At 53.4% G+C, this 26090-nt stretch overlaps 2 protein-coding genes across 4 annotated transcripts in view; one reads left to right on the top strand and one right to left on the bottom strand.

The window, feature by feature from the left end:
* Nucleotides 1–11: 11 nt before the first annotated feature.
* Nucleotides 12–4986, top strand: TRMT2A (tRNA methyltransferase 2 homolog A). 2 transcript variants are annotated; one of them, XM_010388435.2, is made up of 12 exons: nucleotides 12–403; nucleotides 674–1248; nucleotides 1506–1614; nucleotides 1837–2018; nucleotides 2205–2319; nucleotides 2408–2523; nucleotides 2599–2710; nucleotides 3479–3601; nucleotides 3790–3865; nucleotides 4062–4178; nucleotides 4289–4385; nucleotides 4502–4986. In XM_010388435.2, the coding sequence occupies exons 1-12, from the start codon at nucleotides 380–382 to the stop codon at nucleotides 4731–4733; spliced, it is 1878 nt and encodes a 625-aa protein (XP_010386737.1). In that variant the 5' UTR covers nucleotides 12–379; the 3' UTR covers nucleotides 4734–4986. The 2 variants fall into 2 exon arrangements, with proteins under 2 accessions (XP_010386737.1, XP_030769968.1); XM_030914108.1 differs by having other exon boundaries at nucleotides 1506–2018.
* Nucleotides 4987–5368: 382 nt separating this feature from the next.
* The window catches only part of DGCR8 (DGCR8 microprocessor complex subunit), a 33139-nt gene continuing 12417 nt past the window's right edge, over nucleotides 5369–26090 (bottom strand). For both annotated transcript variants that reach the window (XM_030914106.1, XM_030914107.1), the window contains 7 exons: nucleotides 25208–25306; nucleotides 22979–23061; nucleotides 11140–11240; nucleotides 10720–10826; nucleotides 10024–10151; nucleotides 8535–8648; nucleotides 5369–7190 (listed from right to left, as the gene is read on the bottom strand). In XM_030914106.1, coding sequence (XP_030769966.1) covers nucleotides 7107–7190; nucleotides 8535–8648; nucleotides 10024–10151; nucleotides 10720–10826; nucleotides 11140–11240; nucleotides 22979–23061; nucleotides 25208–25306 — 716 coding nt within the window. In that variant the 3' untranslated portion in view covers nucleotides 5369–7106. The remainder of the gene's footprint in view (nucleotides 7191–8534; nucleotides 8649–10023; nucleotides 10152–10719; nucleotides 10827–11139; nucleotides 11241–22978; nucleotides 23062–25207; nucleotides 25307–26090) is intronic.

The raw sequence follows: 26090 nt of genomic DNA, 5'->3' as shown, positions 1-26090 counted from the left end.
CCGGCCACGCGCGCCCCTAGAGCTGGCTAAAGTGGTTGGAGCCGGCGCGTGGCTATGACGTTGCCGGAAGTCAGGATCATAGAGACGCTTGGCCTCCGCGGCACGCGCTGGCGGACTGAGAGTGGCTGGCGAAGCGTGCGGCCGGCGCGGGCCCCTGGCGGGCGGGCGGTGCAGCCCCAAGCCTGAGACCGGGACCTGAGCACCGCAGGTTCGAGTCCCGCCCCATCTGGGTCGAAGCCGGGGCTGGCGGCGACCTCGCGGCGTTGCACCGGCTCTCTGAGCACGTCCCCTCTGAGCACTTCCCTTGTGACAGGCCCAGGACGAGGTGACCAGGCGGCCCCCGTGGCACCCCTGGTCTAGGCGGAGAACCGCCTGAGCGATGAGTGAGAACCTCGACAACGAGGTAGAGTGCGGGGAGACGCTGGGTAGAGACGGGGATGGGATGGGAGGAGGCGGGGTGGGGCAGGAACCCTGCCAGAGAATAGGTGGGGACGAGGAGGGTGCGATGGGGGAGGAAAGGAGACGGGAATGGGGTCGGGAGGGTAGAATGGTGGGGGGGGCAGGGTTGAGTGCAGAGTGCACTGACGGAGGTCTGGGTGTGCCATAAGGGAGCCTGGGGGGCCAGGCCCCAGGGCCTAGTCCTCACCCTAGCACCCCATCTGTCTCCACACAGGGCCCGAAGCCCATGGAGAGCTGTGGCCAGGAGAGCAGCAGTGCCCCGAGCTGCCCTACAGTCTCGGTGCTCCCTGCAGCTCCGGCAGCCCTGGAGGAGGTGGAGAAAGAGGGCGGTGGGGCAGCTACAGGGCCGGGGCCTCAGCCTGGGCTCTACAGCTACATCAGGGATGACTTGTTTACCTCTGAGATCTTCAAACTGGAGCTGCAGAACGTGCCTCGCCACGCCAGCTTCAGCGACGTCCGGCGCTTCCTGGGCCGCTTTGGCCTGCAGCCCCACAAAACCAAACTCTTTGGGCAACCACCCTGCGCCTTTGTGACATTCCGCAGCGCTGCAGAGAGAGACAAGGCCCTGCGCGTTTTGCATGGTGCCCTCTGGAAAGGCCGCCCACTCAGTGTGCGCCTGGCCCGACCGAAGGCCGACCCCATGGCCAGGAGGAGGCGACAGGAGGGTGAGAGTGAACCACCGGCAACACGAGTGGCCGACGTGGTGACCCCTCTATGGACAGTGCCCTATGCTGAGCAGCTTGAGCGGAAGCAGCTGGAGTGTGAGCAGGTGCTGCAGAAACTCGCCAAGTGAGTGAGGGCACAAGACACCCCTCCTGGCTGGGGCTCTGCCCGGCCCTGTGTTTCCTCAGCCTGCCTGTGCACCAGTCGGGAGGCCCAGCACAGGATCTGGCGGCCCCTTTGGGAGCTAGCGAGTGGGACACCCATGTTACAGGGGGCACAATGAGATACTAAAGGAGGGATCGGGAGCCTGGACATTGGGGAGTGGCCTAGCATGGGTGGGGGACAGTAGGTGGAGTCCAACCATAGATCTGCTCCTCTTACAGGGAAATCGGGAGCACCAACCGTGCCTTGCTGCCCTGGCTGCTCAAGCAGAGGCACAAACACAACAAGGCCTGCTGCCCACTGGAGGGGGTCAGGCCATCACCCCAGCAGGTCAGGCTAGACTTTGGTGGCCACAAACCCCTATCCCGGGATTTGAAAACTTGTTTGCTCACCCTTCCTGTTGATCTCCTTGCTTTTTGTTTTCTTCTGGTAACTTATCACATAACTGTCAGCTATTCCTCTTGTTTGACTGCCAGCCCCTGTGGGGAAATCAGGGTTTCCAGGCACAAGCGCTGGGCAACCAGGGTAAGGTGCAGCTGTCTCTCCCTGCAGACTGAGTATCGTAATAAGTGTGAGTTTCTGGTTGGCGTCGGGGTGGATGGGGAGGATAACACCGTGGGCTGTCGGCTCGGCAAGTACAAGGGCGGGACGTGTGCTGTGGCGGCCCCGTTTGACACCGTGCACATCCCTGAAGCCACCAAGCAGGTGGTGAAGGCCTTCCAGGAGTTCATCCGGTGAGGACCTGTGACAGGGCCCCTGGGAAGTCCTGTGCGGTGTGGGAGCAGAGGGTGGGGATCCTGCCCCGGGAATTCTGGAGTGCCTGCCATTTCAGCCAGTTGAAGGAAGGTGTGGCCAGAGGAGACAGCAGGGGAGCTGCTTCCCCAGTCCTGGGCACTCAGGCCAGCTCATGATTCCCACAGGTCAACTCCATACTCGGCATACGACCCAGAGACGTACACAGGCCACTGGAAGCAGCTGACTGTGCGTACCAGCCGCCGCCGCCAGGCCATGGCCATTGCCTACTTCCACCCCCAGGTCTCAACGGGGGCCCTGCAGGGGGAGGATGCCTGGCCTGGGTGGGCCTTGGCACAGCCTGATGGGACGTTTTCACCACTTACTCCAGAAACTGAGCTCTGAGGAGCTGGCAGAGCTGAAAGCCTCCCTAGCACAGCACTTCACAGCAGGGCCAGGCAGGGCCAGTGGAGTGACCTGCCTCTACTTCGTGGAGGAGGGACAGCGGTGAGGAGCCCGAGTGGGGCCGGGTGGGTCCCTGCAGGGACTGTGACACTTAACAACCTGCACCTCCGCCCACAGAAAGACTCCCAGCCAGGAGGGCCTGCCCCTGGAGCACGTGGCTGGGGACCAGTGCATCCACGAGGACCTGCTAGGGCTGACCTTCCGGATCTCTCCGCACGCCTTCTTCCAGGTAGCCCTGAGTCCCTGGTGGGCATGGGGACATGTTGAGGGAGGCCTGGCACACCATCAGGACGTGATGGGAACAGTGGGCTCAGGTGGGAAGATTTGGGGGAGCATCCAGGCAGGGAAGCCACAGGGGAGGTGAAGTAGGAAAGAGGTTGTTATCACTGATTTGACTCGTGACAATCTAGAGGTACACATGGTAGTGGCCCTTGTCACAGGGAGGATGAGGAGTGGCCCTCAGTGTACTACCACGGGGTGCTGCTCTGGGCTTGGCAGGAAGGAGGCCATGGTGGCTTCTGGACTGGGAAACACTGTTTCACTGTCCGCTCACTGCTGCAGGAAGGCTGTGGGGACCTGGAGCAGCCCTGTTTTTGGAGACAGGCCCAGCAGGACCTCCTGGAGGGTCAGGTGTAGGGGTGGGAGCTGCAGTTGGGTGAATCCAGGGATCCTGGTGTGAGTTATGAGAGGCAAAGCCCCCTTGCTGGGGCAGGGAAGGTGCACTCTACTGGCCTGTGGGGCCTCATGAGCCCTCAACCAAGCGGGGCAAGGAGGAGGCTGTGCTCAGCACAGGCTTGGCTTTTAAAGCTGGGGGCTGGGTGAGGGCATCAGCAAGGCTGATCCAAGATGGGGTCAGGGAAGGGGCTGGGCACCAAGGTAGGGGAGTGGACACCGGAGGTCCCAGCAGGATTGAGGGACCAGGAATGTGGACCTCAGAGAGCGCCAGTGGCACCACAGGAGAGGAGCCACTGACATGCTGGGCACCGCCTGCCCCCAGGTGAACACACCCGCAGCCGAGGTGCTCTACACGGTCATCCAGGACTGGGCCCAGCTGGATGCAGGGAGCACGGTGCTGGACGTGTGTTGTGGCACCGGCACCATTGGCCTGGCCCTGGCCCGGGTGAGCCCTCCCGCCCTGCTGAGGGCACCCTCTTCCCACCCCCAAGACCCCCACTGACCCCAGCTCGAAGGCACCGCAACTGACTCCATCATGCCCCAGGCCCAGCTCCTCTTTGCTGCCCTGGGCCCCATGCACTCCCCTCCCTGAGGTAGCCCTGGGTGGGGCGACACCACACTTTCCTGTTTCAGAAGGTGAAGAGAGTCATTGGGGTCGAGCTATGCCCAGAGGCCGTGGAGGACGCCCGGGTGAATGCCCAGGACAATGGTGAGTGGCAAGGCCGAGGGTGGGGGTGGGACGGGGGCAGCCGCCACCCCTGCTGCAAGCGTCAGCCACGGCCAGGGCTTGAGGGCTACCCAACAGGCAGAGCAAGCGAACAAGCTCTTTGGCTAGGGGTTCCCCAGGGCTGGCCCTGCTGGGAGGGCATGCGGCCTTCTGACAGGCCGCCATGCCATCTTTTCAGAGTTGAGTAACGTGGAGTTCCACTGCGGGAGGGCTGAGGACCTGGTGCCCGCCCTGGTGAGCAGACTGGCCTCCCAGCACCTCGTAGCCATACTGGACCCACCCCGTGCCGGCTTGCGTGAGTGGCTTTTGCTTGAGGAGGTGGCACGGGAACGAGGACACATGGGGTGACTCACCAGGTTGTGCACTCTCTGGCTGTGGGGACCCAGCTGGTATTTGCCTCCTCAGATTCCAAGGTGATCCTGGCCATCCGCAGAGCCGAGAACATCAGGCGACTGCTGTACGTCTCGTGCAACCCCCGGGCAGCCATGGGCAACTTTGTGGAGTGAGTGTCAGCAGGGGCCCGGACGGGGGCCAGGCCTGGCACCAAGCCCCCAGCTCCCACAGAAGCCCATGACTAGCCCATCGGCTGACCTTGGCGCCTGCCTTTTCCCCCCACAGCCTCTGCAGAGCCCCATCTAACCGGGTGAAGGGCAGCCCCTTCCGGCCCGTCAAGGCCGTGGCAGTGGACCTGTTCCCACAGACCCCGCACTGTGAGATGCTCATCTTGTTCGAGAGGGTGGAGCACCCCAATGGCACAGGGGTCTTGGAGCCCCATAGCCCTCCAGCTCAACCCACACCAGGACCCCCAAATGATACCCCACAAGAAACTGGGGCCTTCCCCTTATCCTAGGCCCAGGACCCATCATGGGGACAGGAGCTGAAGGGCTCCCAGGGCCCTAGGGGCGGCAAAGGCATAGCTTGCTGGCCAGGATGTTCAGAGGTAGGCAGCCAAAGGGCACAGAACTCTGCGCCCCACCAGGATTGGCCTGCTGTTGGGGGCCAGGGTGCCTGACCAGGAAGGCAGATGGGCTCCTGCAGCCTGTTCCCCACCCGCAGGGTCTTTGTGGACTAGCCAAGGCTGAGGGCCAGAATAAACTGCTCAATGAGGGGTGTTTCTGTGATGAAAGCCAGGGGTTGAACACAGGGCCTAGGTGCCAGGGAAAGGGTCAGACAGCCTGGGCAAGCCCCTCTCCACAGCTAGGGGAGTCAGGGCATAGAGCTTACTTTTAAACAGAATGTTGGATTTGATACTTAAACTTGAGGAGGCAGAGACAAGTCTGGGAATAGCACCAGCTGGGTGCGGGGTTGGAGAACACCTCCGTGGCCAGCCTTGCCCTCACAACCAAGGGGCCATCCTGTGGTGCTGTTCAGCTGTTACAAAGGCAGGGTGCAGCCTGCAGAGAGGCTCCAGGAGGGGATCTGCCCAGTCAAGGGTCCACAAGGTGCCAGCCTCTCACACTAAGAATAAAGACATTAGCCATTCCCTTCTGGACAGTTTGCTTTATGTGTTCAGACAATTGAGGCTCACCTTCCAGGCACAGCCCAGTGCCCTGGATGGCATCAGCACAGGCTCCCCTGCCTAGCCTTGAAGCATGGCTGTGTGTAAGATTCACACCCCACTTGGCATACGGCGGGGGGGGGGGCACGGAGACCACGAGAGTATGGCAGCACCTGCTGTGGTGGTGGTGCCTGGGAACAGCAAGACGCAGCGAGGCTCCCCAACCTTTAGGGGAACACATGTGCACAAAGCTTTGGTTCACAGGCGCATCTGGCTGGCCAGAGGCAACAATCACAGTCAAATGACTATTCACAGCTGCAGACAGGAAGCAAGACAGAAGCAAGTGTCTAATTACAGCAACTTGAGTTGAAGGTTTCCTTTTTAAAGGTCAACAGAAGCCAACCTTGGTCACACAGGTGGTGAGGGAGGGATATGTTGTGGGCGGCCCATGGGCCAACATTGTTCTGACAAAAAAAACCAAAAAAACGCCATCAGTACCACCTGTGGGGGGTGTGGTGGAGGACAGACACGGCAGAATGCTGGACTCTTGCTTCAGATGGTGCACCACAAGCGCATGGCACCCTGCATAGGTGCCTTTGAGGACACCCTGGTGCCTCAGACTCAGGCAGGAACACATTTCCATCCCACACCCACACACAGGGGCCACCAGTCGAGAAGCAAGCTTGGCACCGGGCAGCTGCCTTTGACATCCAGAGAAGCTGCAGTCAGTCAACAGCTCTGGATGAAGAATGGGCTACACTGAAGGCCCTTGCCTCCTGTTTAAACAGGTCCACTTGCTAAAATGCATGATTCCAAATCTACCTTCTACTCTCACTGTAAAAGTCTCTTTCAAAATGCTAAGATATCACAAAAGCTTTAAAAATCAATGGGTGGACATACGGACTCGACTGCGAAAAATCTTTGTAAAAAACTGTTGCCGGAGGCCAGGAAAGGCAGGGAGGGCCTCAGTGTCCAGAGAGGTGCTTTTAGGGTGTTAAGACTTCATCAGAAAAAGAAGCCCTAGGAGGCCAGGGCAACTCCAGGAGGTGGCAGGACATCATCCTTGCTGGCATCATGTCCAGACTAGAGAAGGACCACCTTGATTGTTTGCCTCCAATCCCAGAAAGGTAGTTCTGATACTAAAATTCTGCTTATTTTAAGCCAAAAAGGTTTAAAATACTCTTTTCTGTTCTACCTTTTCAAAGAAGGGGAAACACAGAAGGCAGGTGAGGGCAGGGCACCATGTGCACCTCCTAACCAGGTCCCTGCAGCAGCCCTGCAGGCGTCCTGGGCACATGGGCCACCTGGCATCACGGGCCAGCCGCAGGACTCAGCCATCCCCTCTCATCTGTCATCCAAGTATCATGTGTCATCAGTGCATATTACATACTAAAATTCATGAAAGCCTTCATAAAAAGAGCCTGCAACAGGTGCACAGAAGCAAGGTCCACCACTGTCCACAGTCACCAGCTGCCACTGGTGCAGTCGCTTAGTCCATCCATTCAGGCCTGGAGCTTTCCAGGGGGAGCCGCTGCTCCACATGTGTGCTGTGTGGCCGTGACTGTCCCTGTACACCAGAGCCTCCACCCTCAGGCCAGGCCCACAGGTTGGCCACAGGGAAGGAGCTTGGGTTGGAGGCCTGACACTGTGGTGCACGATGCATGACTGCTGGTCTCCTCAGAAGTGCTGCTGGCGGCCCCCGCGCCCTGGCCCGTGCCACCTCCCTCACACGTCCACGGTGCACAGGGGCTCACCGCCAGGCTGGGCGGACGCCACAATGGACATCTTGGGCTTCTTTCGAGTCTCCTCCTGAAAGAACAACAAAGGTCAGGGGTGCCAGTGAGGGGGGCTCAGCAGAGGCTCGGGAGGGCACAAGGTGGAGGGAGAGCCCAGCAGACCATGCCAGGAGGCCCTGGAGCCCAAGGGCACCAGTGCTTGTGATGCCAGGCTAGGAGAAGCAGGGAAGGCCTGAGGCAGGCCAGCCTGACTACAGAGGCCCCCTGGATTGCCATCAGAGCACAACATGCGCAGCCTACCTGGCAATCAGGACATGTACCAAAAAGTGAAGAATTTTGGGTGTAGTTACAGTGGCAGGCCAGGCCTCCCCACTGGGTGTTTCTCCCTTGCCCAGCTTTTGCTTGCCCCAGGCCCAGCCAGGAGCACTGTGTCCTGCACCTGCTGCCCTTGAGCCCCACAGCCCCTCTTCCGACCAGGGGCAAACCAGGAAGTCCCACTGGCTCCAGGAGGCCAAGCCCCACCTCAGGGAGCAGCGAGGGACCTGCTGGCCTGGGCGGCGGCAGATACCTCCTGGGGCTCTCACCCAGGCCAGGGAACTGCCACACTTAAGAAAACTCCTACCCAGAAGGCCCAGGCGGGTGGGTCACGCCGTGGCCACACAGACGATGCCTGAGGACAGACGACACCACTGCCAGCCTGACAGACCCCTCTTTGAGTGAGGTTCCCAAGGTGGCTTTAGGGGCTTCATCAGGACCAAGCCCTACAGATTCAACCCTGGCAAGCACACTGACCTACCTCCAAACACCCAGGGTGGACATGGGACCCAGGTGGCCCAAGGCTGTGACCTTCATGGTCCACCACCAGGCTGGCCTGCCAGCTCTCTAACAACAGAACCAAAACTGAAGTGATTTATAAAAGTATCGGCCGGGCGCGGTGGCTCAAGCCTGTAATCCCAGCGCTTTGGGAGGCCGAGATGGGCGGATCACGAGGTCAGAAGATCGAGACCATCCTGGCTAACATGGTGAAACCCCGTCTCTACTAAAAAATGCAAAAAACTAGCCGGGTGAGGTGGCGGGCGCCTGTAGTCCCAGCTACTCGGGAGGCTGAGGCAGGAGAATGGCGTAAACCCGGGAGGCGGAGCTTGCAGTGAGCTGAGATCCGGCCACTGCACTCCAGCCCGGGCGACAGAGCGAGACTCCGTCTCAAAAAAAAAAAAAAAAAAAAAAAAAAAAAAAAAAAAAAAAAAAGTATCACACATGTTGAAGCTCAAAGAAAAGCCTGTATCTGATTTTGGAAGGAGGATCCAAGCATTTCCAAGGTGTCAACTCAGACACGGGTCCTGGGGTCTGCTGTCCCTCCACAGCTGCCACAGGAATGGCCGTGGCCCAGCAGCTCTCCCGCTAGGGTGGCACTCACCCTCTCCTCAGCCAGCCTCTTCATCTCCTCCTGGAGCTTGCTGAGGATGTGCAGGTTGGGCTTGTTCTTCTTGGCATACTGCTGCAGCTCAATCACACTCTTGTCCGACGTCTCCTGGGAAGTACAGCACCTCACGCTCAGGACTGCAGGCTGTAGCTCCATGGCCTGCCCACTGCCCAGAGTCGTGTGCCTGCAACCCTGAAGGCAGGTGCGCCCTGGGCCTGACAGACACCAAACAGCCAGGAGCTGTGGCCACATAACTGCATGCTGACCGCCCGCCTCAGTGATGTCAGGCCCACTGACAGCAGCGAGAGTGAGGGGCAGTCCACGGCTCCCAGGCCTTTCTGCCCACACAAGGCCACTTATGTGGCCTCCTGCCATGGGCAGAGCAGGGAAGTGAGGTGCTCGTGGTGCCCAGAGCCCTCATCAAGGAGAGAAACCAGAGCACAGCCGCAGCCAGTTAAGAACAGCACGCTGCAGCCCAGCCCATCAACCCCAGGCACTGAGCTCTCTGCACATTTCATGACTGCAGAGCAGCATCAGACTGGCCTCAGCCCTTTTCCATCTTAGACCAGCCCCAAGGCTGCTGTGGTTCCTCGGGATCCCAGAGCTCCTCCCAGCTGTGGCTGTGCCAGGCTGGGACTTTTCCCCCTCCTGCTTAGGGAAGTTTCCCACCCCCGGGCCAGAGTGGGGCTTGCCTTCTCTCCCTCCGTCGGAGCCAAGGACCATGCACAGCAAAGGCAGAAGCAAGCACTACCTACATTTCAATTTGCTTCCCAACAATGTCTCTCCTCAAGTTCCTCAACACGCCCTGGTGGCCCGTGTGGGCCCCCTAACCCTCCCTTATCATGTCCAGAGTAAGGGCCTCTTCAGGGACAGTGCCAAGGCCATGGTCTCAGGGACCTAAAGGCAGGCCCTGCTCTTGGCAGCTGGCTCCGGCATAGGGCCCACCCACCACACAGTCCTGGGGCCGCCCCACCTGCACCCCCAACCCCTCCACAACTACTTCCCCTTCCACAGACCAGAACCCAGAGAGTTTGTGTAATCATTTGGGGAAAATGAGGAACGTGAACACTCACCTCCCCATGTTACCCTCCACCCCTCAGAAGTGGGCACTGGTACCAGGGAGAGGTACCCTGATACTCTCTTTCAAGCAGGGAGGGCTGGCCCTGGCTCCTGAGCCTTTGCATATCCCAGAGCCAGGCGCACCTTCAGCATCTCCTGCCCGGCCCTGCCTTGCACTTCAGCCATCTCCCTACAAGCCACATAGCTGGGCCCAGGCTGCGTTCCCAATCACCCACATTTCACTGACCATTCCCAGCAGGCTGGGATGGGAGATGTGGCTAGGACGACCCACCCCCTGCCCACAAAGCCACACAAGTGGCCCAGGAGAGAGGCAGCTGTGAGCAACCCTCTGAGCACAGAGCCTCAGGAACACACTCCAGGGTGGCAGCACAGGCTGCCCTGGGACCTGCTGAGGGCCAGTTACCTGCTTGACCATCTTGCTGCTCTCACGGCCGTACATGCGCAGTAAAGAACCCCAGTTCTTGACATGTGGGTGCAGCAGCTGAAGGATCTTCTGTGAGGCTAACTGCTTTCCAACTCTCTTATTCTTACCTACACAGAGAAAGAGCAAGCATGGAGAGAGGGTGTCACAAACACCCACAAACACCCAGTGTTCACGGGGCCCCCTGCTGCCCCCAGCCCTCCTGACCCACACCCCGAGGGCCAGCAAGGGCACATTCTACAGGAACAGGCAGCACTCTGCCACTGCTCTGGGCACCTGAGTCTCACAGTACACAGCTGCCACCTTGAGAGTAGCCCTCAGAGTCCACCACCACTCAAAGCCACGCAGCTGAGAGCCTCACTCCCGCCAAGACCCACACCTCCAGAAACAGGGAGCAGCAGGATTCTGCTAGCTATTTGAAAAGGAGGGCCTTTCCTCCTGCCATAGGGACAAGGGCTGGACGGAGACAGGGATGGCAGGGGGGAAAGGGAGAAGACAGAGAAAGTACAGGCAGGACGGCCGCAAGTCTGCCTTAGGCTGAATGTGTGGTGGCCAGCACACACAGCTGGGCTCAGGGACAATGCCAGGGCAGCAGCTGAGACCAAGCCACAGAGGCACAGGGCCACACCAGGGGCCGCCTGCCCGGCAGCCACCAGGCAGCAGGGAAGGAGTCCTTACACCACCCGCGCACTGTGTGCTTGCCACACGCCATGACGTATTCACTCTTCTGGTTTTTCCCAGGAACCACTTCAAACTTGATAGACGTGTCACCCATCCCATGGTTTCTTTAAGAGAAAACAGACAACAGGTGGTGTCCCCTGAGCAGAGCAGCCAACTGCCTCTGAGGAGGCCTGCTCTGGGAAGCCCTTAGGAAATGACCAAGCCTCTCCCCCGACTGCGTCTTAGCCAGAGGGGGGAATTCTCCACATGCCCTATTCAGGCCTGCGGGACTGACTGGTGGCCAGGGCCAAGGAGTTGCTGTGTACCAGGGAAACCTGGCCATGCCTCTGCCTTAGGACAAACAGCCACGAGAATATGAGACGCCAGAGAGGAGCTCCCCTGACCTGACTCAGGAGGGGAAGCACCCCCCTACCCTACCTTTTAAGGCACTCGTGGAGGATCTGATATGGAGACAACAGCCCAGCCTTGCTGGTCAGCTCGTAGACCCGCGAGTCCTCGATGCTGATGTGGTTAAAATACTACAACACAAAGCAGAGGCTCATGAGTCCCCACCAGGGCCGCCGGCCTCTTCACGGCTGGGCCTGGGGTTGGCTTTCCCCAGATGTTTAATATCTGTTCTTGTGAGCTCGCCTAGCACATCATACCCTCAACTCTGCAAGGAACCCACCGGATATGGGACACGCTCCGTACCTCACCATCCACTTGCCCATCTCCAGAGCCCACAGCACCCTTCCACCCTGAGCACTGTGGGACGGAGTCTGGCATCCCAACCAGGCACATGGTTGGCTGGCCAGGCCCACCTCATCTGGATCTGATTCTGATCTACAAGTCACCTTTCTCAGAACTCTATATAAAGATAAAGCACTTTTGGAGAGAGGTTTTACTGTTGCCACAACTGAGACTACAAGAGAGGGAAAGTCAGCCAGACCTAAAAGCTGGCCTTAAAAGGCCCAGCTCCCCAAAGGCCAAAGCCCCACACAGCCACACAGAGCCCAGCCCCAGGTGGCCAGCAGGGGCCCAGCCCAGTGCAGCTTCCAACAGTGTCATCACCCAGGCTCTGCAGCCAACCCAAGAACACACACAGGAAGGGCAAGAGAGGCATACAAGTAAACAAGTTCCCTAAGTTACACTCGAGGGGATGGGGAGATTCTGCACAGTTGAGGCATAGGGAAGCTGCACTGAGCTGAGGTGCAGAGGCAGTGCCCGCTGTGCCTTCCCCGACTAGGCCTTTGGCTGAAGCTGAGAGCCCCTCCTGGGTGAAAGGAAGATGCCATCCAGCCCACTCTGGAGCATGGACAACTTCCCTGGGGGAGCTGCTGTGACAACATACCACAAACTCAGTGGCTTAGAACAAGAGGTTTATTCTCTCACCATTCTGAAGTCTGAAATCAAGGCCTCAGCAGGGCCATCCTCTTTCAGGAGCCTCCACGGAGCATGGCCCCGACACCCCTCGGCTATGGTAGGTAGCATTGCTCTGATTTTCATATGGACTACTAGCCCTGCCCCTCCTCCCTCTTCTTAGAGAAACCAGACACACTGGATCACACTACCACTCTGCTTCAGTGTGATCTCATGTTAACCCAACTAATTCTATCCGCAATCATCCTCTTTCCAAAAAAGACCACACACTGAAGTACTGGAGATTACCTATCAGCCACACCCTCACAGAGCTTCCCCCACCGGCCCTGTTCTGGAGAGGTCTGCAGGGACCTGGAGTCTGCCTGGCCCATGGGCAGAGAGGAAGCCTAGAATCAAATGATTCACACACCTCGCCGTGCAGGCCCCACAGTGTGCCAAGCCCACTCCCACACCCCAAGGCCAGGGATGCTGGCCCTACAGACAGGGCAGCAGGCAGCTCCTCTGCCCTTACCACTCCAGTAAGCAGCAAGAACGCCAACTCGCTGCAACTGCATGGAAGAGGAAGGCACTAGCACTGAGGTTGGCAAGCGAAAAATCCTCACGGTATGGCTTGGCTACGGTCTTCAAATAGGTCCTCAGAAGACACTGCTCCTCTCAAGTGGGCAAATCAACACGGGTCTTTTTCCAGGGAAGGTCACTCACCAGGATATCAGGCCCTGGAACCTCAAGGGCTTGTCAACCAGCCAACCAATTAGCAACGTCCAGTGCTCTTGGCCCACAAGGACCCACATACCCCGTGGCTTCGGGACTGGACCTGGAGAAGCCGTGGCTGTGGAAGCTAGAGAGCACGCTCAGAAGTTTCTGGCAAAAGACCTATGCCAGGATGCCTGGCACCAAGCTGCCTAAAGCCATACGTGCTACTGAGGGTTAACCCGCCAGGGAAAGGTGGAGGCTCCAACTCGTGAGAGCAGATGGATGGCAGAAGTGACCTGCAGACAAATCCCTGTTGCTTCTGACAAACAGCACAGAAGAAACCTAAGCAATCAGTGCCTGGGAGATGCCAAAGGACCGTGCGGGAGCACCACAGATGCCTGACACCTGTACATTCCACTATCTAGATGAAATGGACCAATGCCTGGCAAGACACAAACTATCTCAGTAGCCTCAACAGCCCTACACCTGTTCAAGAAACTCAACAGTAGTTCAGAGTAGTCGTAGTTATAGTTAGTAGTTCATACAGTAGTAGTTTAAAACTTTCCCACTAGGAAAACTCCAGGCCCAAATTTTAAGGAAGAAATGATACCAATTCTATATCTCTCTTGCCCTTCTGAAAAACTCAGGAGGAGGGCTATTTCCCCTTCACTTGACGACAATAACCGTACCATGACATCAACATCAAGAACACAGATGCAGTGGGGAACTAGCAAATTAAAGCCATTAACACACGAGAAGGAATATATACCCTGCCCAAGTAGGACTTATTCCAGGAACACATTTTTTAAAAATCCCAACATAATTAACTATATTAACAAATAAAAGAAGAAAATTGGATACGGAATCTACAGAAAAACTACTAGAATAAGTCAGTACAAATAAATTCTAGCTCTGTATGCTAGCAATAAACAATCAATCAGAACTAAGGTACTATTCACCACAGTGCCACACATAAAATATTTAACTATAAATCTAGTAGAATATACACAGATGTGATGAAACCTATGTGATGAAAACTGCCAACCACCCATGAAAGATATCAAAGAAGACCTAAATAAATGGACAGATGAACTATATTTATGATTTGGAAAATTTAATATTGTTAGGATGTCCATTCTCCCCAGATTGATCTACAGGATCAATTCCAATCAAAATGCAGGCTTTTTTTTTTTTTTTAAGATGGAGTTTCGCTCTTGTTGCCCAGGCTAGAGTGCAATGGCACGATTTTGGCTCACTGCAACCTCACCTTCCGTCTCCTGGGTTCAAGCGATTCTCCTGCCTCAGCCTCCTGAGTAGCTGGGATTACAGGTGCCCGCCATCACGCCCGGCTAATTTTTGTATTTAAGTAGAGATGAGGTTTCACCATGTTGGCCAGGCTGGTCTCGAACTCCAAACCTCAGGTAATCTACCCACCTCAGCCTCCCAAAGTGCTGGGTTACAGGCGTGAGCCACCGCACCCAGCCCAGAATTTTTTATGGAAACGGACATATTGTTTCTAAAGTCTACATGGAACAGCATAGGAGCTAGAATAGCCAAAACAATTTTTTGAGAAAGAATAACAAGGTCGGAGGATTCCCACTATCTGATTCCAAGACTTCAGGTCATCAGCAAAGCGTGGCATCAGTGAAAGGACACACAGCTCAAGAGACAGTAGAGAGCCCCGAAACAGACACATTTCCACGGTCACCTAGTGACTGAGAAAGGTGTGAGGGCAATGCTAACGTAAGCGTGCACCTGCCGCATGGCCCAGCAACCCCAACCCAGCGGTTTACCTGAAGGAAACGAATCTGTCCATCACACACAGACCTGGACAGCCTTACAGCAGCCTTACTGCCCATCACCAAAACCCAAAAACCTGCCAGTGTCCCTCAAGGGAGAATGGAGAGATGCACTGAGGGGCACAGCCACCTGGTGGCCAGCACTCAGGAGTACAAATGACCACGTGACGGATGCGTCATACCACACCAAGCCACAGGCCAGGTTCAAAGGCCACCTACCATGTGATTCCACTGAGAGGACATTCAGGATCTGGCAAAACTACAGGGGAAGTTCAGTGCCCACCAGAGGATACAGGTGGGAGAGTTTGGCCAACAAAGGAGCATGTGGGAGTGTACAGAAATGTTCCGCATCTTGATTGCAGTGTTGGTTACATGACTGCATTTGTCAAAACTCATAGTACTGCATGAAAAAGTGAATTTAACTCTATGTAAATTTTAAAATAAGTTGAAAAAAAAAAAAAAAACACTTGGTCACTAATACCTAAATTTAATAGCCATGAAACACCAACCCAAAGCTAGCAACAAAATACCAAGAAGAGATCACCACAAGCTTTATGAAAAGGAAATGATGCCAGTTCTGTTCCTCTTTTTCCCTTTTTAATCAAGTAGCACACATACGTGGCCACCACACCTCACAGGCATCAAGCCACCCCTCCTGACACGTCTGCCCCACCTCCAGAGTCCACACGAGGGGATGCTACCCCACGCCCCAGGCTGTCCAGGGGACAGTCCAAGGACAGGTGTTGGCACCTCTGCACAGGCAGCTGGGAGGGGCAGGGGGCAGGAGCACAACCTGAGAGCCTCGCTCAGGAGGACCAGCAAATAGGAACTTCCAGGAATAGGAGACAGCCAACCCTGTCTAATACCTGCACCTTACAACTGAGGGAAAAGCTACTTTCCCCTCTGACAGATTTTTAAATGGGGACATGACAGATGACATATATACACATCAGAGGGTCAAAGAGCTTCTCAGGAGGGACACATACAAAAGGCACCCTAAACCAAGGCATGGCATCATAAAAATACATGGTCTTCTCTCAGGTTCCCAGAACAGAGCTCTTAAAACCCTGAGGATTTCCTGAGCGCTAAGTTTGTCTGTGATTCAAAACGACCCCACCACAGCGCTTATGCTGAGATGGCTCAGGGGGCGCTCCCCAGAGAGATCAAATGTGTCATCAGAGGGGAGGAACTTTCAGCCCTTCATGAAAAATAAGTTTCGTATGTAAAATGTTTTTCCTGAGTTCCCTGAGTCCTAGCAAATTTCCAAGCATGAGGAGGGGTCCTGTGCTGGGTGGCAGGGTCCCCATTTGCACCTGGCACAGGAAGTGGTGGCAGTTCCACTGAGCTCCTTACCTGGGGAGATCTGACGCTAGCTCCAGACAGACTGTAGCGTGGGAGGCCTGGAGGAGGGTGTGGAAAAAGCCCCAGGCAACGTGGCCCACCCCCATGTCCTTCTCCACCTGGGGAAACCTCTTCTTTCTCAGACTACTTTGCAATATGGTTTCTGAAAAGCTTCTCCACCTCACAGAAGAGCCCCAGAACGGAGGCTGAGAACCTGACTCCCAGCTGGGCCCTCTTCTGGCGCCAGAACCCATAGTGGGTCATGGACATTTCCACCACCCCATAGCAAAGAAAAGGCAGGGCTTTTACTCAAACAGGAAGGTGGCGTGAGACCCATACAACTCAGGCACCATCATCTGCAACAACCCATGCTAAAGAGTCTTGGTGGGCTGGGGTCTACGCAAGCGCTTCCCCAGAGGACCCTGGAAGCCTCCCTGGGAGCCATCTTTCTTCCCACAGTTGGATCACTCAGAAATAAAAGTCAAATGTGGCCGGGCGCGGTGGCTCACGCCTGTAATCCCAGCACTTTGGGAGGCCGAGGCGGATGGATCACGAGGTCAAGAGATACAGACTATCCTGGCCAACATGGTGAAATCCCGTCTCTACTAAAAATACAAAAATTAGCTAGGCATGGTGGCATGCGCCTGTAGTCCCAGCTACTCAGGAGGCCGAGGCAGGAGAATCGCTTGAACCTGGAAGGTGGAGGTTACAGTTAGTAGAGATCGAACCACTGCACTCCAGCCTGGCGACAGAGCGAGACTCCATCTCAAAAAAAAAAAAGGGACAAATGTGACTCTTCCTGGAGCAGCTAGTACTTGGAGACTGTGCTTGATCCAAGTGTGGCCTGCGATCTGTCTGCCTGTCCACGATGAAGCAGTTACATAAAAGCACAGAAAACATGTAGAAACTTGAGAGCAAGAGGCTGGGTGTGGTGGCTCACGCCTGTACTCCCATCACCCTGGGAGGCTGAAGCAGGAGGACTGCTTGAAGCCAGGAGTTCGAGAAACTTAAGAGCAAGTTAGTACTACCATGGACACTTAACCATATTTTACAACAGCACCAGTACACAAAGATGAGAAAACTTTACAAAACCATAAAGTAGTTCTAGAATGGCTGAATAAGGATCTTCAAAATCTGCTCTCCTCCATCAAAGCAACAAGAACACTAGCAAAAATGGTCAGAATCAATTCTTTCAGAACCCTGGAAACTAAAGAAAGGCTTTCAACAATCTGAGGAGTGTTGATTCAAGAAAGACACTGAGTCTTGCAAAGAACAAGAAGTTGCTGGCATCTTAACTTGCCCCATTCCCAGCCCTTCTCCCCAGCTCTGTGGTAGCCACTCAATGCAGAATGGGTCCTCAAGGCCCCAGGCCCAGAGAACTGTCACTGTTGGGTCTACCTGGCCACTCTCTGGAAAAACCTCATGGCAGGACTTGCCTTTATTTGACCTCAATCAGTGAAAAGAACCCAGTTCCTCAGGGCATTTGTCAAAAGGAGTCAGTAGCAACTGTTTCACCCTGCAGCTGCAAGAGGCTGGGGCACTAGCGGGGCAAACAAGAGGCTGGCCAAGAACCCGAGAAGGAAAAGTTGGATATGTCCTTGGGGCTCTGAAAGGCTCTAGCGTATGTCTGGAGATGACTGCATGCGGGCCCAGGAAAACCTCCCAGCTGATTGACCTGGGGGCTCTGTGCAGGTGGCAGACAAAGGCTAAGACAGCAGCCACTGGAGCACACCAGGTGAGCCCCACAGACCCACAGACCTCAGCACGAGCCGGGAGACTTACTGGCTCAGGGAATTTAAGAAAATCCCTGTCCAGGCCGGGCACGGTGGCTCATGCCTGTAATCACAGCACTTTAGGAGGCCAAGACGGGCAGATCACGAGGCCAGGAGATCGAGACCATCCTGGCTAACACCGTGAAACCCCGTCTCTACTAAAAAAAATACAAAAATTAGTCGGGCGCAGTGGCGGGCGCCTGTCGTCCCAGCTACATGGGAGGCTGAGGCAGGAGAATGGTGTGAACCTGGGAGGCGGAGCTTGCAGTGAGTGGAGATCGCGCCACTGCACTCCAGCCTGGGCGACAGGGCGAGACTCAGTCTCAAAAAAAAAAAGAAAATCCCTGTCCAAGCATCAGGAGACCACTCAGCTAAAGGGGCCAGTGTATTCAGTGGCCACAAATCACAAGAATACACACTTCACAAAATCAATCTAGGAAAGTCACTATTATGAGGCAAACTGTCACCCCCAAATTTACATGTTGAAGTCCCTCAGAATGCAACAGTATTTGGAGACAAGGTCTTTACAGAGGTCATCACGTTACAGTGAGGTCATTAGGGTGGGGCCTAATCCAGTGAGACAGGTGTCTCTAACAAATGGGGAATGTGGAGACCAACATGCACACAGAGAGAAAGCTATCGACATGAAGATCGCTATCCTCCACCCATGGAGAAAGACCTTCTCTTAGCCTTCTGACACCTTCATTTTGGACTTCCGGCTTCCAGAACTTTGAGACTATACATCTCTGTCATTTAAGCCTCCCAGTATGTGATACTTTGTTACAGCATCCCTAGCAGACTGATACAGTCACAAATAGAGAGCAAGGACATATGACAAAAACTACAAACTTAAGGGAGGTGGGGTAATCTGATTTCCAGAGTTGCCATGTATTTTAATGTCCAATTCTCAACAACAACAAAAAATTCTGAGACAAGCAAAGAAATAGGAAAATAGAGACAGCCCATACATGAAGGGAAAGGCGGTTTAATATACACGTTCTCTGAGGACTGGACTTACCAGAAACAGATTTTACATCACCTACAGAAAACATGCTCAAAGGACTAAGAAACCATGTCTCAAGAACTGAAGTATAATGCCAGCACAGTGACTCACGCCTGTCATCTCAACACTTTGGGAGGCTGAGGTGGGCAGACTGCTTGAGCCTAGGAGTTTGAGACCAGCCTGAGCAATATGGCGAAACCCCATCTCTATCCCCAGCAAAAAAATGCAAATATATATATATATTTTATATATATAAAGATTATATATATATATATATATATATATTTTTTTTTTTTTTTTTTTTTTTTTTTTGAGATAGAGGTCTCACTCTGTCACCAGGCTGGAGTGCAGTGGCGCAGTCTCAGCTCACTGCAACCTCCACTTCCTGGGTTCAAGTGATTCTTCTGCCTCAGCCTCCCGGGTAGCTGGGATTACAGGCACCTGCCACCACGCCCCAGCTAATTTTTGTATTTTTAGTAGAGATGGGGTTTCACCACGTTGTCCAGGATGGTCTCGATCTCCTGACCTCAGCCTCAGCCTCCCAAAGTGCTGGGATTACAGACGTGAGCCACCACGCCCGACCCTATATATGTAACTTTTTTAAAAAAGAATTAAAGTATAGAAACAATACATTACCCAATAGAGAATTTCAAAAAAAAGGATAGAAATCATGAAACAGTCACTAGAGGGGTTCACCAGCAGAACCTGAGCTGACAGAAGACAGAGGAGCAAACTTGAAGACAGGGCAACTGAAATAATCCACTCTGAGGGACAGAAAGAAAAAAGAACAGAGAAGAAACAACAGAGCCTCAGAGACCTGTGAGGTATCATCAAGTGTAACAATTTACTAACCAAGAAAAGGAAGAAAGCCTCAAATTACTGAAATCAGGAATGATAGCAAGGGACCATCACAACCACATAGAAATAAAAAAGGGTCATATGGGGATACTAGGAACAAATATATGCTAATCAATTAGATAATCTATATCAAATGGGAAAAAAATTCCAAAAAAGACACAAACTATCAACACTGGCTCAAGAAGAAATAGATAATCACAATAGACCTATAACAAGTAAGATTGAATTAGCAATTAAGTAGCTCTGGACAAAGAAAAGCCTGGGCCCAGAAGGTTTCACTGAGCAGAGTCTATCAAACATTTAAAAAATGAACACCAATCCTTCACAAACTATTCCACACAACAGAAGAAAAAGGAACATGTTCCAAACATTTTTATGAGGCCAGTATTATCCTGATACCTGCACCTGTTGTTACACTGGACAAAGATATCACAAGAAAACTACAGATCAGTATTGCTTATAACTACAAATGCAAAAATCCTTAACAAAATACCAGCAAAATGAATGCAACATATTAAAAAATTCATTATATGTCATGACCAAGTGGAATATATCCCAGGAATGCAAGGTTGGCTCACCATTCAAAAACCAATACACTATATTACTAAAATAAAAGACAAAAAAAAAAAAAATACATGATCATCTGAATAGAAGCAAAAAAACACTGACAAAATCTAACATCCCTACAAAAACTCTCAGCAAACCAGGAAGAAAAGGAAATTTCCTTATTCTGATAAAAACCTACAGCTGACATAGCACACTAAGTGAAGGAAGCCAGTCACAAAAGACCACATATCGTATGATTCCACTGATATGAAATGTCCAGAGTTGGCAGATTAATATAGAGACAGAAGACAGATTAGTGGCTTTTGGTGGTTGGAGAGAACTAAGAGTGAATGCTAATGGGTATGGAGTTTCTTTTGGGGGTGATGAGATATTCTAAAATTAGGTAGTTACGATGGTTATACAACTCTGAATATACAAAAATCCACTTAGTTATATAATTTAAAAGGTCAAATTTATGGTACGTAAACTATCTCAATAAAGCTATTATATAAATAAGAATGTAGCCTTCAAAATTTCAGAAGCCCTTGCTACAAATAACCATTTACCCAAAACGGTTTACAGCTAGTTTTAAATGGTTCTTCATACGGCTGACCCTTGAACAACATGGATTTGAACTGCATGGGTCCACTTATACAAAAATTTTCTTCTGCCTTTGCCATCCCTGAGACACCAAGGTCAACTCCTCCTCTTCCTGCTCCTCCTCAGCTATTCAACATGAAGACGTGGAGGATGAAGACCTTTATGATGTTTCCATTTCAAGAATAGTAAATAAATTTTCTCTCATGATTTTCTTTTTTTTTTTTTTTTTTTTTTTTTTTTGAGGCGGAGTCTCGCTCTGTCGCCCGGACTGGAGTGCAGTGGCCGGATCTCAGCTCACTGCAAGCTCCGCCTCCCGGGTTTACGCCATTCTCCTGCCTCAGCCTCCCGAGTAGCTGGGACTACAGGCGCCCGCCACCTCGCCCGGCTAGTTTTTGTATTTTTAGTAGAGACGGGGTTTCACCGTGTTAGCCAGGATGGTCTTGAACTCCTGACCTCGTGATCCGCCCGTCTCGGCCTCCCAAAGTGCTGGGATTACAGGCTTGAGCCACCGCGCCCGGCCCATGATTTTCTTAATAACATTCTTTTCTGTAACTTACTTTAATGTAAGAATACAGTATATACCAGGGGTCCCCAACCCCCAGGCCATGGACGGGTACCAATCCATGGCCTGTTAGGAACCGGGCTGCACAGCAGGACACGAGTGAAGGGGGCGGGGGTGCGGAGTGAATGAGCAAGTGAAGCTTCATCTGTATTTACAGCTGCTCCCCATCACTCATTTTATGCCTGAGCTCTGTCTCCTGTCAGATCAGCAGTAGCATTAGATTCTCACAGGAGTATGAACCCTATTGTGATCGGTGCATTCAAGGGATCTAGGTTGTGCGCTCCTTATGCAAATCTAATGCCTGATCATCTGTCACTGTCTCCCATCATCATCAGAGGGAACCATCTAGTTGCAAGAAAACAAGCTCAGGGCTCCCACTGGTTCTACATTATGGTGAGTTGTATAGTTATTTCAATACATATTATAATGTAGCAATAAAAATTAAGAGTGCACAATAAATGTGACGTGCTTGAGTCATCCTGAAACCATACCCGCCCCACAACACAGTCTGTAGAAAAATTGTCTTCCCTGAAACTGATCCCTGGTGCCAGAAAGGTTGGGGACCGCTGTAGTAATATGTACATAACAAAATATGTGTTAACCAATTATTTATGTTATTGGTATGGCTTCTGGTCAAGAGTAGGTTACCAGTAGTTAAGGTTTGGGAGGACTGAAAGCGATGCGTGAATTTTCAACCTCATGAGAGGCTGGTGCCCCTAACCTCCACATTGCTCAAGGGTCAAGTGTATAAAGAACAATCTAGGGCCGGGCACAGTGGCTCATGCCTGTAATCCCAGCACTTTGGGAGGCTGAAGTGAGTGAATCACCAGAGGTCAGGAGTTCGAGACCAGCCAGGCCAACATGGTGAAACCCCATCTCTACTAAAAATACAAAAATTAGCCAGAAATGGTGGCACACACCTGTAATCCCAGCTACTCAGGAAGCTGAGATAGGAGAATCACTTGAACCCAGGAGGTGAAAGTTGCAGTGGGGTCAGGATCAAAGTCTGTCACTGCCTGGGTGACAGAGCAATGCTTCATCTCAAAAAATAAAAAATAGGCCGGGCGCGGTGGCTCAAGCCTGTAATCCCAGCACTTTGGGAGGCCGAGACGGGCGGATCATGAGGTCAGGAGATCGAGACCATCCTGGCTAATACGGTGAAACCCCGTCTCTACTAAAAAATACAAAAAAACTAGCCGGGCGACGAGGCGGGCGCCTGTAGTCCCAGCTACTCGGGAGGCTGAGACAGGAGAATGGCGTGAACCCGGGAGGCGGAGCTTGCAGTGAGCTGAGAGCCGGCCACTACACTCCAGCCTGGGCGGCAGAGCAAGACTCCGTCTCAAAAAATAAATAAATAAATAAATAAAAATAAAAATAAAAAAATAAAAAATAAAAAATAAATCTAAATCTTGTAGACTCTGCCTCAAAGATTCAATCCCATCACAAACCTACATGTACCCAACATTTACGGTGCACACTCAATGCTGCAAAACAGAGGACAAAAATCTCTAAGAAAAAGGACATTTTTTTCTCTGCTTATACAGAGACAGACAAGTTTCCTCTTTTATGAAAATACAAACAGAAGAACCTGGAGGCTGGATGACTAACCTGCAGGGCATGGAAGGCGTGGGCACAGCCCATGGACACCCCCAACTCACACTAATAGGGCAGGGTAGCCACACTGCACCCGCAGCTCCCAGTAGGGCAGGACCACAACACTCACCTCGAGTTCTTCACTGTCTTTGGGCTTCTCTTCAGAGGTCTGTTTAACAAAGTCAGGGATAAGGATTTCCAGTGTAGCTCGGGCTATGAAAAAAAAGAGCCCGAGGGTAAAGCTTGGGCACTGCCCTCTTCTCACCATCCTGCAGAGTGAACTGTGCACTGCTGCCTCCCATCCCCACAGCTCAGGGGCTGAGGGAGGGCCCTGAGGAGTGGCAGCACTTCAGAGACAGGGTCAGGACAGGAGAGACGAAAAGCCCGTTCTAAGGAAAAGAGACGTGGGGCAGGCTGCCAGAAAGCCTCACAGGCCATACTGGGTATGTGCGCTCTCACCCTGGGGTCCTGGGAGCAGGCAGGGAGGAGCTCAGAGCTGTGTGTTAGGGAACCACTTTGGTGGTACACGAGAAAACAGCTTTGTGGGCCTTGGACCACACAGGGAGGCCTGAGACCAGGCTGCTGCAGGCACCTAGACCAGGTGGCAACGGCAGTGGCTGGCGTGGGTGGAGAGATGCAGCCAGGTCTGAGAGACGTTAGAGGTGGCTGCCGGAGGGCAGAGCACAGGCATGGCCACTGGGGTCAGAGGTGCCATAGCCAAGGGCTGATGGCTCCATAGACCCCACAGAGCTATGAGTGCTGGCAAGACATGGAGCCAAGATGTCTATAGGGCAGCCAGAGTCTGGGCAGGGGAAGTGGGTTCCAGCACATGGGGAGGAAAGTGGGTGACCCCGCAGAGGGAAGAGCACACAGCCACGCTCAAGGCATCTCCACCCCCACACAAGACCCTACTGCAAGTTATCTGTCAAAACCTCCACCACACCCACTTTGTTGAGCTGCAAAAGTCTCTTAGGCAGAATCTCTCTAAGATGGGCAGCTGGTCTTCTGGAAAACGCATGGCAATGACAGATACCTCAAGAACCGACCTGTGGGTGCCAGGGCCTGCTGTACACCCAACACCACCCTACAAGAGGCCAACTAACCCTGACGCTGAGGCAAATGGCTTTTCGTGAAAGAATGTCAACTACCACGAATGCAGGGCATGAATGCAAATGGCAAGGGCATGGTACAAAAGGGCAGTGGGTCTTCACCAGGACACACGGCCTTCCCAGAGCTGTGCTGTGCCAGGTCTTCTGTGTGGCTAGGCACAAACATGGAGTGGGAGGACTCAGGAAATAGTGCTGTTAAGAGCCAGCACCACTGGGGGAGGATGCCGACAGCACGCTGGCCCACTTCTCCTCCCTCCTGGCATACCCACATGCTGCTCAGTTTAAAAACAAACAAGCACTACAGCATGTGCCCAGCACAGCCCAGTTGGCTCTAGGCACACCCCTGAATATGTGCAGGGCCAGGACTAGGGAGGGACATACTGGCCCAGCTGTCACTCAGTAAAGACACCTTCTACTTTTTTCTTTTTTTTTTTTTTTTTTTTTTGAGACGGAGTCTCGCTCTGTCGCCCAGGCTGGAGTGCAGTGGCACGATCTTGGCTCACTGTAAGCCCCGCCTCCCGGGTTCACGCCATTCTCCTGCCTCAGCCTCCCGAGTAGCTGGGACTACAAGCGCCCACCTTGCCCGGCTAGTTTTTTGTATTTTTTTTAGTAGCGACAGGGTTTCACCATGTTAGCCAGGATGGTCTCGATCTCCTGACCTCGTGATCCACCCATCTCGGCCTCCCAAAGCGCTGGGATTACAGGCTTGAGCCACCGCGCCCGGCCTCTTTTTTTTTTTTTTTTTTTTTTAAGACAGAGTCTCGCACTGTCGCCTAGGCTGGAGTGCAGTGGTGCACTCTTGGCTCACCACAAGCTCTGCCTCGCTGGTTCATGCCATGCTTCTGCCTCAGCTTCCCGAGTAGCTACAGGTGCCCACTACCACGCTCGGCTAATTTTTTGTATTTTTTGTATTTTTAGTAGAGACAGGGTTTCACCATGTTAGCCAGGATGGTCTCGATCTCCTGACCTCGTGATCCGCCCGCCTCAGCCTCCCAAAGTGCCGGGATTACAGGTGTGAGCCACCGCATCCGGCTGAGGCCTTCTACTTTTAAATCTCACATTTTACTCTATTTGAGTCTTTTCTAATGAGCATGCAATTTTAAAAATCAAAGTAGATGATTACATAAATAAAATAAACATGCCCCACCCATACCCCCCACTTGTCACCACTGCTCAGCCCCTCCCTAACCAAGCAGCAAGGCAGACACGGCAGGCAGCACGTATCTTTGACACCCAAGCAAGCACATTACCAGCTTTATTCTTCGCAAGTTTTTTGCTGCTTGCAGTTCCAGATCCGTAAGTCACACCATCAATGGTCACCGAGGCACCAAAAGGCTCACTTGGGTTCTCTTAAAATTAAAATTACTTGTTTTAAAACATACTAGTCAAGACATTAAAAGCGTGTAGACAGTCTGCCCACAGCGACAGACAAGGCGCAGTCAGGGGCTGTCCCTGAACAGAGTCAGCCTGTGTTTAACTGCAGAGACCTGGGGCTCCCTAGGACTGGAGATGGGCAGCGGACAGGCAGCAGCAAAGGGCACAGCTGGGAAAGTGGAGGGAAATGGGGCACGTGGGAGATGGTGAGCCAGAGGGGTGGCAGAAGGCTGAGGGGCAGAGCCTCCTATGACAGGGACTGAGGTCTATGAAAGACGGACACAGGACTGTTGGAATGGGAAAGCACAAGATGTGGCTTGCCAAAGAAACACCACCCCAAAGGATGAGTGACCCCCAGGCTCCGGCTTCCAAGGGGAAGACAGACTGGTCTTCACAAAGGTGTGTGATGAGGGCGCCCAAGGAAAACAGAGCTGGTGGGAAATGCATGCCCAAGGACCCTTCAGACACCCAGGGGCACCAGGAGACCAGGGAAAGGACCCAGTGCACAGTGGGGAGGACTTGCTTGCAATAAGGCTGTCTATGACAACACAGGATCAGAAACCAGCAAAGCAGATGGGGCAGGACAAAAGGAAGGTGGGGAGAGGGGACAGACTGGAAGGCGAAAGCAGAGCCACCCACTCGGACGGGGGAAAGCAGAGCCACCCACTCGGACGGGGCGTGGCTCCAGGAAACCAGCCACCCATCTGCAGCACGTTGCTCTCTACCTTCCCTTCCCTCCCATCCCAGTAGAGGAGGGCT

This window comes from Rhinopithecus roxellana, chromosome 13, assembly GCF_007565055.1.
Source record: "Rhinopithecus roxellana isolate Shanxi Qingling chromosome 13, ASM756505v1, whole genome shotgun sequence".
Lineage (NCBI taxonomy): Eukaryota > Metazoa > Chordata > Mammalia > Primates > Cercopithecidae > Rhinopithecus > Rhinopithecus roxellana.
Note: the sequence above shows the minus strand (reverse complement) of the source record. Positions and strands in the feature narration are given on the sequence as shown.

Bases quoted from the DNA above. Each gene is read 5' to 3' on its own strand.
- TRMT2A (XM_030914108.1), top strand. From the start codon at position 380: ATGAGTGAGAACCTCGACAACGAG. The intron at 1,249-1,505 runs GTGAGTGAGGGC...CTCCTCTTACAG, and splicing joins GTGCTGCAGAAACTCGCCAA to GGAAATCGGGAGCACCAACC. The intron at 3,866-4,061 runs GTGAGTGGCAAG...CCATCTTTTCAG, and splicing joins GGTGAATGCCCAGGACAATG to AGTTGAGTAACGTGGAGTTC.